The 19,389-nt window shown below is 44.9% G+C and overlaps 1 protein-coding gene across 1 annotated transcript; it reads right to left on the bottom strand.

The window, feature by feature from the left end:
* Positions 1–958: 958 nt before the first annotated feature.
* LOC119159647 (carbonyl reductase [NADPH] 1) lies at positions 959–18,578 on the bottom strand. Its single transcript, XM_037412469.2, has 8 exons — positions 18,457–18,578; positions 14,000–14,081; positions 11,570–11,748; positions 9,631–9,743; positions 7,742–7,867; positions 3,945–4,086; positions 3,493–3,556; positions 959–1,243 (listed from the first exon to the last, which is right to left on the bottom strand). The coding sequence occupies exons 1-8, from the start codon at positions 18,478–18,480 to the stop codon at positions 1,140–1,142; spliced, it is 834 nt and encodes a 277-aa protein (XP_037268366.2). The 5' UTR covers positions 18,481–18,578; the 3' UTR covers positions 959–1,139.
* Positions 18,579–19,389: the final 811 nt, after the last annotated feature.

The raw sequence follows: 19,389 nt of genomic DNA, 5'->3' as shown, positions 1-19,389 counted from the left end.
GTTTCTTCCGTGAATGCGTCAGCAATGGGGAGGAAGTGTATATCAGAATAAATAAATATGGTTGATTTCGACGAAACGGTCGGTCCACATTGTTATAGCCGACCACCATCTCGTTTAGATCACATAGCTCATACAAACCAGAATCTTAAAGGCCATCGCAGGACGAAAGCTTCCGCGCGAGTCTGTGCGCAGAAGCAACTTACCTCGGATGCTGTCTCCACGGCGGGAAAGTTTGAGCCACCAGTAGTGTGTATCGCGAACGGAAAACTATCATTATCTCGAACCGGCTAGCGCTCTCTGATGATGATGACGATGACTCTCGAACATGGCTCATACCAACTCAGGGGGATCGGCCGAGAATCGATTATATAAGCTAGTGAGACATTTTCAGTATTGAATATGTATTCATCATTTACTTCTTCATCGTCATCCTTATAATCTATCTCTTTGTGTCTATATATTTCTTTTTTTAATCTCTCTCTGTCATTAGCGTTGTTTTTATATCCTTTCTCTTTCTTTCCATGCTATGCTTTACCCTCTCTGCTCCACCCTTCCCTCCTCCTCACCCTCACATGCCTTTCCCAACCCAACTGCTTTACTTATACTATGCAAGGCTACGTCTTGCTCTGCTGCTTGTCTGAATAAAGCCGATCGAGGGGTTATGATGCTCGCCTTCGGATTGTGAGTACGCGGGTTCGATTCCAACCTCGCCAAGAATTTTGTTTTTGCTAAGAGTTTCTTCTTTTTACTTTTTATCTCTCTTTTCTCTCTGACTCTCTCTCTTTTTCTGTCCTCAATGTCTCATACATCAGAGTTATTGCACCCCGCGGCGTACACAGTTAGGCACACGTGTTCTGAGCGAAGCCCAAAATGAAGCAGAAGACGCAGTAGGCGCGTGCCGGCTCATTTTCTGGCACCGCGAAATGGCATAACAAGAACCTTCAACTGCTCCGCTGCGAAAATTCTTCAAATCAACGTTTATTTCCAAGGGAAACGATACAGGTCGCTTTCGTTTCCTAGTGTTGTTTGTAATTGTGTGCACGCTCTTGCTATAGCTTTGGATACTTTCTGGGGGGCTAGAAGCACCAGGTTATAGAAAACGAGTGGCAGAGATTTATGTGCTTCTTTGGTTACTTGTCCTACTTGTCCCATGGAGTGATTGCGCGGTCGTGCCAGACAAACTCTCCTTTGGGTGACTGGATGTTCGGAGGCAGGAGAACCAAGTAGGTTGCAGCATCGGCACCTGCATTGACGAGTGAGTAGATGTTACCCGTTAACGTGAAACAGCTATGTATGTATGTACGTAGGCATGCATGCATGTACATATGTACGTAGGCATGCATGCATGTACGTATGTATGTATGTATGTACGTAGGCATGCATGCATGTACGTAGGCATGCATGCATGCACGTATGCATGTATGTATGTATGTATGTATGTATGTATGTATGTATGTATGTATGTATGTATGTATGTATGTATGTATGTATGTATGTATGTATGTATGTATGTATGTATGTATGTGCGCGTATATATAGGTCATTCCATATCAAGTGTACCCGGCCAACTTTCGACCATCTCCAATCATGCTGAATAAAAATTGTGCAGGTATATATGAATGTGAGAAGTATATAACGAGGCGTTATATTTCGCAAAAAAAGAATCTTGTGTTGCCTGGAGGGCGCTTCAAACTTTGGGCACCCAAGTGAAATTGTGTCGCGCTAAATAATGTGTGTGATATTACTGTTACGATCAATTACCGCAAAACAATTTCTTCCTTAATCTCAAGGCGCTACACTTTCATGACTATGATAGTTCATTTATTTTTGTTTTAACTTTCTTTATTTTTCGCTTTGTCGAAAAATTGCAATATGCAGCGTGTTTAGTTTCGTGTTTATTATAAAAAGTACAAATTTTTTCGCGAGTAATGCATTTACAATTGCTGTTGTACAGGTATAGGTATAGTTTGATCTGATATTATCAGAATAAACTACTTCGGGAGTGAATGAAGTACAAACCTTGGCAGAATATTCTTGGGGAAAATAATGTTCTGACTCATGTCGCGGCGTAATTTTCGCAATGTATTGGTCTAAGTAAAAATATGGCTTAGATATTTTTGCATAGTATGGTTTGTCAGTAAGACACGCGGAAAGTTTCAAAAATTTAGATTTCGTTTTAAGGAAGAAACAACCACAATGCAGTACAAAGCAACGTTACTATATTAATCTAGTAACGTTGGTACAAAGCTTGCCGTTGCCTCGCCTTCACTGCATATCATGTCAGTGCGAGGTTCCAGCGGGCTTTTTGTTTTAGGAGCGAGCAATGCATTTCATACAACTGTTTGTCACTTGTTTTAGTAATACTGCTGTGTACAGCCACTAAAGCGTCAAATAGGGACAATTGTGCTAGTTTTTGGAACGGTATTTCTATCCTTGGATCATTAAAGGGCAGGTTATATTCAACGGCTTCATAGTCTAAAGGAGGAGAATTATAATACAGTCGAAGGCCTGCAAGACAGTATTAGGGCATTGTGTTTGACTGCTGAAAATGGTGCATCATCATTATTCAATCCGTGGATATGCTGTTCTTTTTTTTTTCTTCAAGACAGGCGTTACGAGTGCATCGGAGTATCTGTGTAAATTCAGCATTTGTGAGCATATATTGTGAGCTTACTAGGCACGGCTAGTAGGCTCCATGGCGTGTAAAGAGTTGCCCATGACCCTTTGTTAACGTCGGCAACCCACGTTCGAGCAGAAACGTCGGTTTATATCGCCGCAAAATGTATACTACGGTGCGTGATGTGCATATCATAAGTGGTAGTCGTAGACGTATCCGTTCAACACTTGACTATATCTTGAGGAGTCATAGGTTTAACTCACCCGGAGCATCGCCTTCAAGAGTATAGAATTCGATAGCGTGATCGGACGTCGTGCGCATCGTCTTCCATAGGCGGAAGCAGGGCTCCACAGAGGGGGGAAAGGGGTTCGTCGCTGCGCCCCCTCCCCTACTAAGTTAATGTACAAAGCTGATTTTGCGCCCCCCCCCCCCCCCCCCGTTCTTAGGCGATTAGGTAGGACAAAACCACCGACAACGGCATCAAATTTTCTGCGACACTTGATCCTTCACGCTGTCGCGTTAAGATTTCCAAAGCCCGGGTTGCTATATATACACAGTCTGTGACCACCTCTGGCGCTACCCGCATATCTAGATACTACCAAACTGCCTTTGGTTCGCTAAGAAATACTTCGCATTTAGAAATACCTCAGAAGACACAGTGAATTAAATGTCAACGGCACTGCGTCTACGTATATGATCACAACTTGTCGCCACTTCTGAAGAAATTAAGCCTTACTACTGGCCAGCCCTGCCTACTATGTGTACAGGTAGGCAAACGAGCTTCAAGCAACCCAAGAATCGGAAATGGAAGCGGAACACTACCTAATGAAGGTGCACGAAGAAAAAGTGAGCAGGGAACGGACATAAACTCTCACCTTGTTCAGGTGTTAAGGGACCTTTGTGGCTTGTCATGTCAGTGTCCACAAATCCTGGATGCACCTTCGTTAAAAAAACAAAAAAAAAAGTTCAGATATCAGTGTACAGTTGAAAGATTTCCCGTCTACTGGGTGTCCACAACGTTATTGAACATCCTTAAAATTAATCGACCTGCATGCCTGGACTTCGTCTAACATATAGAACATGGCAAGTATGTAAAAAAGAATGAGTTCCTGATGCACGAGCAGGCCCAATGCTTTGGCTGATTTCATTGACAACTGCAGACGTATAAAAGGCAAATTTCCACGAACGCCAGTGCAAGCAAGCGAGGGTGCGTGCGTGTGAACTTTGCGTGCGCTATGCCCTTGTATGGCGTCAATATCCATGTCGCATCCCCTCGGAACGCTTCGATATAAAGAGCCACATCACAAAATTGTATCTTCCTACTTACGGCATTCACAACCAGGTCCTCACGAGGGTCAGCGTTGAACTCACGCTGCTGGATGAAGGTCAACACAGTGACTCCAACCTTGGACACAATGTAAGCCGAGCGCCCCCAACCTTTCTCGACATTCTTCCCGTCCTTAGCGGATCTATTTTGTGACACAAAATAACGACACACAATGAATGTACAGTCAAGCAGACAGCGCATAAGAAAAATTCCGCCATATCCACGAAGTTAATGATGATGAGTGGGCGAAGCTCCGGAGGTAAACCTGGTAAACCATGAATCCTCTGTACATTTTGCCCACTCGATTTTATTACATCGCTCCCCCTAGCGTACGTCGCCGCACTAAATCGAACGATTGCCTTCAACCAATGACACGCGCCATATGTGACATCATTCCTATTTTATAAGATCTCGCGTCTTTCATCAACTACAAGTACCGCTTTCTAGTTTATAACATCTTGCATCTTTTCATCATCAGCTACAAGTACCACCATCTAGTAAACACTACAAGAACTAAACGAGAGGTGGCTACATACAGGAGACGGTACCGCCATCTAGTGAACACTGCAAGAACTAAACAAGAGGTGGCTACATGGATGGATGGATGGATGGATGGATGGATGGATGGATGGATATGGCTGTACCCTTTAGATCGGGCGGTGGCTAGCGCCACCAAGCCGTAACACCTAATGAACCAAAAACTATATTTATTTTTTTTCCTTAAAAAGTGAGTTTGAGGATTCGTACTTTGCAGTGAAGAGTTTAATTTTCACTCGTGTCTTGACTTTAGCCACCAATCAGATAACCTCCTTCTGGTTAAGTCTACCCGCTTAAAGTTTATTTTGCCCTCCCGGTCCCTAAACCCCAGTGCTTTGAAAAACTCTGCGCCATCATCCTGAACTATAGGGTGAAGCCCTTTACAGAACATTATCAAGTGTTCGGCAGTTTCTTCTTCCTCTCCACACGCACTGCATACTGTGTCTACCCCTTCGTATTTGGCCCGATATGTCTTGGTTCGCAGTACTCCCGTCCTGGCCTCAAACAGTAGAGAACTACCCCGAGTATTATCATAGATCCTTTCCTTGGCAATTTCCTGCTTAAAAGTTCGATAGATCTCTAGTGCGGACTTCTTAATCATGCCCATTCTCCACATGTCAGTCTCCGTTTCCTTCACTTTCTTCTTAACCGATAGTTCTTTTTGGTTTGGCCACCTGCTGTTTTCTAAGTATTTACCAGTCAACTTCCAGGTTCGCTTCCTCCATTTTGTATCGACATTCTTCATGTACAAGTAGCTGAAAACCTTCCTAGCCCAACGCTCTTCCCCCATTTCTCTCAATCGTTTCTCAAATTTTATCTTGCTGCTAGCTTCCCTGCCCTCAAATGATGTCCATCCCATATCACCTTGTACTCCCTGATTTGGTGTATTCCCGTGAGCTCCTAAAGCAAGCCTACCTATTCCACGTTGCTTAATTTCTAATCTTGCTTGAACTTCTGATCTCATGCACAAGACCGCATTGCCGAACGTCAGCCCAGGAACCATGACCCCTTTCCATATTCCTCTCACAACATCATACCTATTGTAATTCCACAGTGCCCTATTTTTCATGACTGCTGCATTCCTGTTACCTTTAGTCGTCACGTATATTTCGTGTTCCCTCAGATACTCGGTCCCATTGCTTATCCATACGCCCAGATATTTGTATTTATCTGTTATCTCTAGCGTGACCTCCTGTATTCTAAGCTCACTACCTTCGTTGTCATTGAAAATCATGAGACTGCTGATTTTTCCTTACTGAATCTAAAATCTAACCTATCTCCCTCATTACCGCAGATGTCCATCAATCTCTGCAAATCTTCCTTGTTGTTGGCCATTAGCACTATATCATCTGCGTACATTAATGCTGGTAGTGCCTGATCAATAAGTTTTCCTTGTTTGACTAAGGAGAGGTTGAAGCCCAGTCCACTTCCCTCTAATTTTGCCTCTAATCCTTGTAGGTACATCATGAATAATAAGGGTGACAGGGGGCACCCCTGCCTAAGCCCCCGTTTTACCTCTGCAGGCTTGGATACCTGTTTTTCCCACTTTATAACTACCTTGTTACCTTTATAGATACCCTTTAAAAGATTAGTGACTACATGTTCCACGCCTAGTGTGTCCAGTATTCCCCACAATTCCTCTTGAACCACGCTATCGTACGCTCCCTTGATATCCAAAAATGCTAGCCACAGGGGCCTGTGTTCCTTTTCTGCTATTTCGATGCACTGCGTCAGTGAGAACAGATTGTCTTCCAACCTCCTGTGTTTCCGAAACCTATTCTGCAGTTCCCCCAGCACCCCCTCATCCTCTATCCACGCCTGCAGTCTTTCCTTTATAATCTGCATCGCCAGCCTGTAGACCACTGATGTCACTGTTATAGGACGGTAGTTGTTTATGTCAGCTTTGTCCCCCTTTCCTTTATAGATCATGCTCATCCTGCTAAGTTTCCATCCATTGGGAACTTCACCATCGATTATTATTTTGCTCACTGCCTCTCTCAAAGCCTGCTTAGACTTCGGACCTAATGTCTTTATCAGCCTAATTGGAATGCCATCTGGGCCTGTTGATGTACTACCAGGAACCCTTTTCTCAGCCCTTTCCCACTCTTGTTGTGAAAATGGAGCCATTGCACCACTTGATTCGTCCTTGTCTATTGTGGTGCATAAAGTACTTCTTTGTTGAAATTTTTCTGTCACCCTTGTTCTTATATATTCAATAGCTTCGTCCCCTTCTAGCCTAGCACCTTGGGCTGTAGTTATAAAACTCTGCTCTAGGCTCGTCTCATTTCTTAGGGAGTTTAGATGGTTCCAAAATTTCGCAGCTGCCTTTCTATCTTTTTTATGTACTTCTGCCAGCCACTGAGCTCCCTTCCTTCTAATCTTTTCATTGATCAGAAGAGATGCATCCCTTCTACAGCTTAGAAAGGTTGCCCTTTTTCTTTCAACATCATCTGTCGGTTCACCCCGCTGCTTAGCATGTCTGTGTTCCCTAGAGGCTTCCTGACGTTTTGCTATGGCTCTCTTAACTTCCTCATCCCACCAACTTTTGGGTTTGTGTCTTCTTTTCCGGGGTGATTTGTCACGCGTCTTAACAAGCTCTAGCTCAAAGAGTCTAATTAGATTCGTGTATGTCCACACTGTCTTGTTATCCTCCGTGATTACTTTCTCAATTTGTTTAGTGGCTATTTCAATTTGCCTTTCTGGATAAAAATTTTCCTGTAGTTGCTCATCTTGTCTCCTTCCCACTTTCACTGCTCTTCCAAAACTTAGCTTGATACGTTTGTGATCGCTACCCAGACTTCTGGAGCCACCTTCATCTATGTGCATTCCCCTGAGCTTATCATACATCCTATGTGACATTAGTGCATAATCTATCGTCGACTGAAGCCTTCCTACCTCCCATGTTATTTGCCCTTCACACTTCTCGGTAGTGTTGCAAATGATCAAATCAAGCCTTTCACACATATCCATGATAATTTTGCCTGTCGGGTCGGTATACCCATCTATATCTTCTATGTAATTATTGAGTATAGGGACAATTATAGGGACAATACATACAGGGGACGTACATTGGTATAGACATTGGTAATACATACATTGGTATAGGGACAATACATACAGGGGACGGTACCGCCATCTAGTGAACACTGCAAGAACTAAACTAGAGGTGGCTACATACAGGCTACAGGGGACGCACAGCCCACGCCCAAAGGAGCTTCGCCCCTAAAACTCCGCAGCTAAGACTATAGCAGGCTGCTCACTGTACAAAGTCGTCCATGAGGCCGCAGAGCTCTTCCAGAGTTATCTCGGGGTTGTTCAATTTCTGCTTGAGTTCTTCTCCGGGAATTTTCTGAAGCATTCCAGCCAGACTGCTCACGTTAACCACCCTGCAAACAAGATTCGCGCGCACACACAAATTTATCTCATAGCTGCTCATTACATAATACTCACATGTGTGAAAATAGGCGCGCGCACAGAGCGGGCAGGGATGCTCCCCTCCCACAAAATAATTTAAGGGTAGCGCCAATTCGGTCCCATATCTTAACTTAGTCAGACCTTTCCCGTCATATTGTAATGCGCATGGGTTATTGACAAGCAGGTTTTTTTTTTACCATAATGCTCCTGCACCGCTTAATTTTCATGTTTGCATCCTTTGCGATACTTATTCTTTTTGAGACTCGTCCATTGTGGTTTCGGGGGTGGGGACTGTGGCGACACTGTGACACTTGGCTCTTCCCGATGAAGATTCCCGCGTTTGCCTATGCATACGAACTCATGTGAAGTACGCCTCCAAATGATTTGAGTGCATCATGGGAGACTGCACGTTCGTCACTTACTGGATAAAGTGATCAGCTAGACACTGAGTGTTAAGCCATTCCGCTGATAACGTCCTCCGTGAATTTGCAGTTTGCCAGTTCGCGTATAGACCACCTGTGCGTACCGCATTTTATTTGCTTAAAGCTTATTACCTTGATTTCGGTTTATCTGTTACCTCAGGAAAGGATGTACATTCTATTCCCGAACCATGCTCAGAAAGATAGGGACAATAACAGCCGCCCTAAATAGTCACATGCTTGGTGTTCTAGCATGCGGCGCAATGAACCTTCATGGGAGTATGCCTTGCAGAAGGGACACCTTGTCGACGTCCTGTAGAGAATTAAAGGTATCGTGTGCACGACGGCAGACGCGGCCGAAGTCCACTACCACAATGTGCTGCTGCGCCAGCTGATCTGCGCAAACACAGCTGCACCTTCATTAACGCAACCTTGACTGCCGCAAACACTCACCGATCCACCCGAGTAACACACACGACACTCAGCGCTCACTACTAACTCTATATTGCTCCTAAATGACCCTCTTAGATACGTACAAAAAATACGCGAAGGCAATAATTAACAAAGGTGCGCATGTGGACAGCGTTCAACAAGCGATGTGTGTAGCGCCACCACCCAACAAGGTAACAATTGAAAAAAATATACGAAAAGCAGATAAACCAGCTAGAAGCACTAAATACTTGCCTCGAGAAAAGATATTTCCTGTGAATGAAACACCAAAGACCGCTCGCTGACACAGTTATCCTTTCTTTTTTTTCAATAAAATATGCGTCCAGCAGCAGACGTGCAGATGAATTCAAGCTTCTTCCAAGAAGCTGCGTATCTGTAAATCGTGGCTCACATCCACATTCAGCAGTATGTTCCACAAGATGCGCGTACTTATCCTCGTTTTTCTGTATACCTTTAGCGCATGTTCCCTAAGCCGGTCATTTAGGCATCTCCCGGTTATACCGACGTACACTTTTCCGCAGGATAAAGGAATAGAGTATGCAACTCCCGTAGAGTTGTATCACAATATGACGAATAACCAACTAGCCAAACAACAAGTTTTATGCAGCTGCACCGACTCGTCCTAACCTAACCATTCAGAGCAGCGTTACTGCTAACATTTTCTCGAGCGACTGCATGCTGGTAGCGCATTACGTTACGAAAACACGTGTCATTCTAAATTGCAGCGGTGCATTTACATTAGGCATGATATAGTTACGACTGCTGCATGTAATTACTGCAGGACATGTCCTGCATGATCACTGCAGCTGGTTTGCGCCGCTGAACTAGAAATACCACTTTAAGCGCAGGGGATTAGCAAAACAAACCTGGCATGTGGACGTAGCAGGGGAAATAACTCTTTGCAGACATTCAGTGTTCCAAAAAAGTTCGTCTTCACAGTTACCTCTGCCTGTTCTGCAAAAGGTGCTGTAGAGTCATTCTGCAGTTAAAAGGAAGAAAAAAAAACAGCGATCACATAACTATGAAAGTCGAGCAGAAACGCTATCTGACGATTACCGGCAAAGCGAGTGATGACTTTACTGCGAAGACGTCCCGAGAAAAGAAAAAGCTGCTGGCGACGCTTATTGGTTAGCTCACCTAAGTTCACACGCCTGAATGCGCCAAACGAGGGGGACAGCTAAGATGCACTCACATTTCAATTGAGTGTCCAGGACTTCGCCAAACCAGACTGCGTCGTCTTTAAAAAACTTTACGCATATATGACGTACAAGCTCGCCCTGCATTAGTCTAACGCCATGCCCCACGCTTTATGTTAACAGACTTCTATTGTGATAGGACCAGTATTGCGACGACACAGGTTCCACGCAATTCATTGCGAACGTCTTAAATGCAGAATTGGGCTCAGAGATTGTATAAATGTAGGGTAGATATGTAAGCAAGGCTTTTTCGAAGAAAGTGTGATGCCCTCGTCGTTCAACCTTCGATAAACGGACTATTTACGAAAGACACTCGGCACGCAAACGATGTTCTCAGTTTCTAAGCAACAAGGACATGGTCTTCACGATACAAAAACAGAAGCTCGAAGTAAAAAAAAAGTGAGGACAGGCATGGATCTATACGACGAGCAAAATATAGTCGCCTGTAAAATGTGTGAACATGTTATCTTCCGTGTTCTGGCAGCGTTTAGTTAATTCAATAGCCTTTAAATGTGCTCCGAAAGAAGACAAATACACGTGCGTCGACTGTACAGGTCACTTTTGAGAAAGTGTAGTACCGTCCAACTAGCCGACAGCGAACTCCAAAAAGAAAGACGGTATAGTTAGTTTGATATGTCGCATTATTCGTCACAATAATTTTAAATAATTTAATTTATGTTCGCCACGAGTTTTGGTGTCAAGTCGGCATTACGGCACTGCTTCGCGACATAGCAAAAAGGCGGCTTGACGGCAGTACGTTTTTTTATATTCTTTTTTTTTTCATGGTTTGTATTTGTGGGTGCGTGTTGTATGCAGTAGCCGTCTATCAGCGAGGAAAATAAGGTATCTCTGCAAACAGCGCCTCAACATTTACATGTGCGGCTGCGCGTTCTCGTCGGGTGCCGGAGGCCTTTGGTTCGCCCTATTCTTAACGTCGCCGTTATTCTTAAACGTCGTGCTCAGTGTGGTTTTGTTTGTCTACGTTCGACTGTCTCGATTATCGCCAGCATCGCGGAGAACAGCACGTTCTTCCGTTTTACGGCCGCCATGGCGTTTTGAAGGGGAGGATCGCGGATAAGCGAACGCCGCCGGCCGCAGACATACCGGTGTGACGGCGAGTAATCATGGGAGAAAGTAGGTGATATAGGAAGCGACATTGTGTACTATTTCGGCATGGCGCCCACCTAGCTACATTTATCGCTCTGCAAAACGCGTGCAGAAAAATCCCTTTTTTGTGAGATAACGCTGGCCTTTTATGAGAAAAAGCCAACTTTCTGGGGCGTTTCGCGTTGCTCTATGTTGGATGCATTAAGTAGTACGGCTATTTTTCTTCGATGTAGCCGTAGATTTTCCTATGCATTGATGGTAAGGTATCTCAATATTTGAAAAATAAGAGTAATCCGATTTACCTGAGTTCAGTTGGGTTTGACTATACTTCATTATGCGTCAGCAGGCTCAGACGCTTTGCTACAATGTAACTGCAATACCATGTGCACATGCACAGTGTATCGCGGTTGCGGCAGTCCCGGGCAAAAAAATCTTCACCTCCTATGCGATTTATCCTCGAAACGCACACCTCTGACAGGCTATTCTAGAATGAAGGACTCACCTTGTAAGCGATTGCGGCGTTGTTCACGAGCACATCCAGGCCTCCATACTCACTCTTGAGGAAGTCGCGAAATCTGCGGATGCTTGCGATGTCGTCGATGTCGAGCTGGTGAAACTTTGGGCGCAGCAGCTGCTTGTTGAGCTCTGCCACAGCTTCTTTGCCCCTTTTCTCGTCCCGGGCTGTTCATTAAAAAAAGAAAAAAAAAATGCAACGCTTACGCTAGGTCGCGCAAGGCCGGGTCACAGCAGAACTGATGGGCACAGGTGGTCCGTGTTGGCTAGGCTTTTACTGTTTCACACCAGTCTTTTCCCCATCCCTTGCTCTAATTCCCGCATTTAAAATACTATACTGTGCTGTAGTGTGATATAGGCTGCTAAGCTTGCTCTCTTTTTCTCTTGTGTGCATATTTGTTTCTATCCCTCTCTGTCGATCTCTTCCTCTATCTCGTTCTCTTTCATTTTATCTATTTTCTCTTTATTTCTTTTTTTTTCTCCTGTTGTCGTTCTGTCGCCTTCTATCTTTTTTACCTTTCTTTCCTCTCTTTATATCTGTTTCTTTCTCTTTCTTTCTTTGCAACATTCTCGCTGTGTCCTCGTCCTCTCCTCCATACCCTCACCCTCACTTTCTTTTCCCGACCCCCTACACACGGCAATGTTATGCATTCCCTCCTTTCCCTTCTCCTCGCTACTCTTAATCACTTTTTTGCTTTACTATACTCTACATGGCTATGCCATGATCTCTTTCTTTCCTTCTCTAGCTTACCTTCCCTCTATCTTTCCCTCGCCCATAGCTGCGCAATCACATGGCTCCCGTAAATGCTCGTTCTATTACACCGCTCGTGGAGTAGTTACAACGCTCGCCTCTGTACCGTCGGTACGCGCGTTCGAATCCCGCGGCCAAAAAAAAAATTTATATACTTTTACCTGATGATTCATTCTCCTCCGCCTCCCCGTCTTTATACTCCTATCCATCGTCCAACGCGATGATAGGCGACGCGGGGAGACCTCATCGCATAGTGAAAGGCGCAGTTTCTGCGGACGCCGCCGGATTTATCTCAAATTCTAACGCCTCCACTGTTAAAAAAATTCGGGCATATTGGCCCTAGTGCTGCCAAGCCTGAAAAAAGTGCGGTGCCGGGCAGACTTCTTTGTTTATCTTTCGGGGTTTTTTTTCTTTCTTTCTTGTTCCCTTTTACGTGCTTTTCTGTGGTATTTTTTGTATTTATTTCTATTTATCTCTAGTTTTGTAATGTACAGTTAAGCTGAGCAAAATGCCCGAACGACTACAGGCGAAGCAAGAGGACAGGAGGCGCACATTGCAAAGTTGCACAAACTATAGCCCTAATTGAAGCCTTGCTTGTTTCTTGTTTTTTTTTTTCTTCTACTTCATTCATTTCTTTTTTTCTCTTTCCATGTCTCGCTTGCTTCCTCTTTAAATTTTTTTACGTAGTTTATGCTGTCGTGTTCCCCTAGCCGCAGTAGCTGTTTCTCTGTCACTGCCCTCGTTACAGCGTGTAAAGACGGCCGCTAGCTGCAGCGTTAGCTCGCCTTGACGACAGACCCTTGTCAGAACGGTCAGTGCTCGAAAGCCGACATTATCGGTCTTCGCACAGTAAATGAGTCAAGGCCTTATTGAACTTTTTGCGTGGTAGTGGCCTATTAAATAGGCTATAGCACCCCCACTCACTTTTTTTTTTTTTGGAGCGTCTATTTTGCTCTCCGCTTTCTTTCTAATCTTTCTTCCCCCTTCCTCTTTTCCTAAGTGCAATGTATCAAACCGGAAGCTCCAATTTCTGGTTGAACTCTCTGTCTTTCCCTCATTTTATTCTCTCTCTCTTCTATCCGCACTCGATATGATCATCAAGGCACCCGGAGAACGAGAGGAAGAAGACTCCTCCTTGGCATGACGATAGTTATAGCGCGAGAACAAAACGACGACACAGAGACAAGAAGGACAAGTGTGTGTCGTCGTTTTGTTCTCGCTCTATAACTATCGTCATGCCATACCAACTAGCCCAAGCTGCCACACAATTCCTCCTTGGCGTTAGCACGCGCTCAATACGCCACAGCTGGCTATGATATATCTGGTTTGGCCTGCGTATACTACGACAGCCCTATACCCCTTAAAGTGGCGCGCACTTGAGAGCAAAGCAAGTGATTAAATGATCACACTCCCATCAGTATCAGCTATACGAAGACCTGCCGGTACATTTACTAGAAGTCTTGGTACTGAGACCGGAAACGGCGCATGCGTGCGCGTGTGTACATCTGACAGTCTCTCCTTTCCTCCAAGTACGCTTCACGCAGCAACATGTTGTGTACGCTTTTTCACAAAGCGCAAATGTGCTGCAGCAAAGTCAGGCATGTGAGATCATAGTCTTGGAACTAATTCGAGGCAGTATTCACATACCCTATATCGCTATCCACTCACCCGTGAGGAAGACATCTCCGTCAAACTGTTGACACAGGAACTTCACTATGCAGAATCCTATGCCCTTGTTGCTTCCTGTAACCTGCACAATCAAAAGCGGGTATGCCAAAAAGTGTATGTGCTGTTGAATTTGATAACATCTAGTGTACTCGTTTCTTCTCCAAACAACAAGTGTAAATGAGGGTGCTCTTAAAGGGATGCTTAAAAAAAAAAGGTTTACTTCAATTCGTAAATTCATGTTTGATTATGCCAAAAACAACACACTTGGTGTGAGAAGACGCTTTGTACTCAATAAAAACACGCAAAAGGAAATTGCGTGTGGCGAAGTCACCTTGACGTTCCCGCACCAGTCACCGTGACGTTATACATATAGATATATTTCCTAATCGTTAAAACTGTAGTGTGTTGTCTTCTCATGGAGCCAGAGACAACTTACAAAGCTTCAAGAGGTTAATTGAACAAATGTCGCCTAATTACAAAGAAAATACTCCGATATCCAAGACGGCACCATAGGAGACTAAGGCGGGAAATTTGAAAGTGAAACTGTCGACTGATTTTCTCGTCCATCGATAAAACTGTGGGGCGAAGTTGGCGCAGCATAGTGTCGCGAGTCGTTTTGTATGCAGTGGTGTGATACGTACTTCGACAATTCGGACACTGTCTTGTGTGTTCGCACATGCTTCTACGAACACAGACCTTGTGCGGCTGATAATTGCAGTGTCCAGGCCCTAAACGTGAGAACCTGGCAAGAGTCACATCTCTGGACGGATCCGCTTATCTATACTGTGTATTTACTCAGCCATTTACCGCCCATCATTCAAGATAGGCGGCAGGACAACAGTCCACATACGGTGCTCTTGGCCGGTTCGGCAGATTTGATAGTTGCGAAGGTTGACTTCCGATAGGCTATGCACCTCGGGTCCGAAAATAACTTACGTTGCAGGAACAGTAAAAGCCTGTTTCAAACTGCCACCAATAGTTTTTTTTTTTTCTATGCACAAGTAGTTGATGCCATAACGTTGGTCCACACCCCAACTGCGCATGTTCGCGTCCCGTGCCAGCCCTGGAAGACACCCGAAAAACTGTCGCTCCCCTCCCCCTCTCTCGCCTCGCAAAACCAACGCAGGCAGCGTCTGCTAGTAAGGAAAAAAAAAAAACGATTGCTTACGCTGCAGCTGGTGCTGCGGTACTTACCCGGCTACGCTTCCGCACATGCTGTGGGAGTGCCCGGCACAGTACAGACACACTAACGCCACGACCCTTTCGTCGAAGCTCCATGAGGCTGTGCAAAGCCCCGCTCTTTACGACCAAACCTGGGCGACCCAGCACACCCGTGAGGCGGCGTCGAGGCAAGCCCTGGACGTCCCCTCATGGGAGGCCTAGGCCCGGCCACCTAAACCTGCTGGTTTCTTATAATAAAGTCTATTCCTCCTCCTCCTTGAGCTGTACAACCATTCACTAGCCACCCCGTATACATGTATACGCACTCGGTCGTGCGTTCGGAATTCAGTCAAGGGCGTCTTTACTTAGGTTGGCTTTCGCTTGACGTTGAAGGCGACGCGTCTCCTTCATTAAATAAATAAGAATAATAAAGACGAAATAACAATTAAGCATTCACCAATCATATCCAATTACGCAACATTCACGCGATGCCGGCCCCACCACTTTGCGACGCATTTACTCGAGTTTCCACGCGGGAAGATGCGGGCGGAATTTTTTTTTTCTTCATAGCACACAGACAATGCCCCGCGCTTTATCGCCATTAACACGAAATCGGCTGCTGACCCGCAGCCTCGCGGGTTCGAATCCCGGCTGCGGCGGCTGCATTTCCGATGGAGGCGGAAATGTTGGAGGCCCGTGTGTTCAGATTTGGGAGCACGTTGAAGAACCCCATGCAGGTGGTCGAAATTTCCGGAGCCCTCCACTACGGCGTCTGTCATAACCATAAGGTTGTATTGGGACGTTAAACCTCACATATCAACCAGCCACTAACATGAAAGGGAAATTACAAGCTATAGCTACAGCGCTATCATGAGAAGAAAGGTGTGCAGGCGCTGCATTCTTTAAAAACTATAGCGTATGTGTCAACAACTTAATTTTCGCTGTGAGACGAACCATGGAGCTACAAGCGCTATAGGTGTATAATAACCTAAAGACAACAGTGAGTGTCAGAGAGCAAGGAGTAGCAACCGACAAACTGGTATAGCAATAGAGTTGTGAACAGGCGACATATATTCACGACAAAATAAAGAACGCGTGCAGTGACGACAAAACGTGGAAAAAAAAGCGAGAGAAAAAGGGGGAGGGGGGGGCTTTCTTGAATAGTTCCAATGAACGACCACGATGACGCATGCTGGCTAAAGTGCATGCTACATTGAATTGAAACATTTTTTTTAATATTTAAGGCTATGAAATGATACATTTATTAAATGAGCAAGTTTCACCTCTATGAATAGTGCCTGGACGGTCTAACCAGAATTTTATTACGATGTATTAATCCTCGAACTTTGACACACAATCCGTTTGCTGCACCGTGAGGCGAATTTGGCTAATGTTTGATCGTGTAAAGTCGACGAAGTGTTATCGTTCAATAACAATACTCGACATGTATCGGGATTTCTACTGGTTGCACTGTTACTTTTGAAAACGAAGAATAAAACAGTGATCTGTCGATCCGACGACTTGATCACATATACCACACTATTATATGCACTGTTAAAAAGTCCAGAATGTTCGCACATCCTCACGAATATTGGTTTCACACCGACGTCTACATGTTCATAGGATCAGAGAAAAAAAGTGCCGTAAATGTACAAATATATCCGAAATGGTGATACGTTCGACACGCATGTAAATGAAGCAATGTGTTAGTACATAAGAGTGTCTTCACCAGTGGCGTGAGATTTTTTAGGGGAGGGTGGTGATAATTTTATGTGCATGTTACTATGTTAGCGCGTATATATATATATATATATATATATATATATATATATATATATATATATATATATATATATATATATAAGGGAGAGAAGTGTATACCTAAGGGCTCGTATTTCCGTGGTTTAACACAATATTAATGAGATATAACAGACAGTAATGCCAAGGAATGTACAGGGGAAGTTATTAGAACCAATGGAATGTAAATAAGAAGAAAGAAAAGTGGATGAAAAAATTACCAGCTGTGAGCAGGAATCGAACCCACGACCTTCGAGCATCGAACGCGTTATTCGAAGGTCGTGGGTTCGATATATATATATATATATATATATATATATATATATATATATATATATATATATATATATATATATATATATATATATATATATATATATTTCACGCAATATTAATGGGATCTAACAGACAATGATGCCAAGGAAAGTACAGGGGAAGTTACTACACCGAATTTTAATGTAAGTGTGGAGTAAGAAAAGTGGGTGAAAAGATCACTTGCCGCAGACAGGTACCGAACCTGCGACCTTCGAATAACGCGTTCGATGCGCAGTAGACATTGCTTTAATCTCGGAGGCCGCAAGTTTTGAAGCAGCCGCCGCTGCGACCGCTGGCAGCCGACACCAGCTAGGAAGAGGAGGAAGAGGAAGAAAGTTTAAGCGGAAAGACAGGGAGGTTAGCCAGTTAGGCACCAGCTAGAGTAACTGTATAGGCTACCTTTAGGTACCTAAAGGTGGCATATACAGTAGATCTAACACCAACAGTATCTAAAAACGTTGGCGGACACCAAGCATGTTTGGGGAAGCGGAGGAGGAGAGACCAGGAGAGGGCCGGGAGCGAATTCACAAAGGCGAGCGGATGGCAGGAAACCAGCTCTTCGGCTCACGTAACAGGCATCTTTCTAGAGGAGGGCATTAGTCGAACGCACCCGGCTACGCAATGCTCTGCACAGGTAACGGATAGATCATTGACTCCTGCCCATCCCTAGTCTCTCCTTCGCACACAAATTCCGACGCACAATGCACTGAGAGGATGAACACTGGAGGGCTGCGGGGATAAACACACGCACAAAAAGATAGCACCGAGCACTTGGACACGAAGCAATGTGAATCGGTAAGAGCAATAACTGACGCACACGGGGAGAGTAGATTCGGGAGTTCTTAATTAACGGACAGAAAGGGCGGGCGAACGGTGCACGGTAGCGTCTATTCTCTTTCTCTGATCATCTCGATGCGAAGAACCGGTCGGCAGACTATTTCCACCGTTCACCACGCTTGCGACAGTCGCGAGCACGTACGAGAATGATTCGTGAATGACTCAAGCAAGGTCTCGCAAGGCCGCCACTAGTTTACCGTGACCCGTATACGCCGGCGCACGATTTCCGGATCGCTCCACGCAGTCGCCCCGCGAGCGCGCCTTTCGGACAACTCGTAAAACAAGAACACCGAGATAATACAATTGCTACGTGTGTATAGGAAGCCGATGCGATGTTATTCTCTTACCACTGCGACCCGAGGAGACGACATGACGCGCCAAATTCGTTCAACAGCAACCACCAACTAGCACCCGACTGGACGGACTGAACTTATCCGCTCGCTGCGCGTCTGCTTCGGAGGAGGAGGGGCGTGATCAAGTGGCGCATGGCGCCGTTCGCGCTCCTGCCGCCAGGGGTTTAGTGGTGGCGCAAAAGCTAGAGTCGCTGGAAAAAAACTTTTGCCAGCGACTCTAGCAAAGCAGGGCCAGTGTTAAAACTGCTTCATGGGAGGGCATCCACAAGTAAGTTCGTCCTCTCGAGCAGGAAGGCGGGTAACGCTTGCATTCTCTTTTGACAATGTTGGCTATTAGTGAAGCAGGTGGGGGGGGGGGGGGGCGAAAACTCTGTACTTTCCGCTAGCGCCGCCCCAGAACCAACCCACAGTGCAGAGCCGACGCCCCCGTGTCGGCTGAGCAGGCTTGAAAACATCGTGACATCTTGCGCGAGCACGTGACGAGAAGCTCATGTTAGAGTGCGAGAACAGAACGACGACTAAGAGACAAGAAGGACACGAGCGCTCGTCTTGTCTGTTCGTTGTCGTTCTGTTCTCGCGCTATAACTATCGCTGTCATACCAACTAGCCCAAGCTATCACACTTCTGAGAAGCTCATGCTGGGTTGTGACGTCAGGGCACAGTTGGAACCGAGACTAGCTTTAATAAAATAGCAGTGCAATTCGAGAGGCGTGTGCATTTGAGCTTGTTGGTACATAGTCAGGGTTAAAAACAAACACAAAACAAAGACGGCAAGAAATTGCGCTAAAACTATTTGGTCTTTCTCGTTCCAATTATACCGCGCATATATATATATATATATATATATATATATATATATATATATATATATATATATATATATATATATATATATATATAAGGGAGAGAAGTGTATACCTAAGGGCT

This window comes from Rhipicephalus microplus, chromosome 1 (genome assembly GCF_043290135.1).
Source record: "Rhipicephalus microplus isolate Deutch F79 chromosome 1, USDA_Rmic, whole genome shotgun sequence".
In the NCBI taxonomy this organism is placed as follows: domain Eukaryota; kingdom Metazoa; phylum Arthropoda; class Arachnida; order Ixodida; family Ixodidae; genus Rhipicephalus; species Rhipicephalus microplus.
The sequence above is the reverse complement of the archived record's forward strand: the minus strand, read 5'-3'. Positions and strand labels throughout refer to the sequence as shown.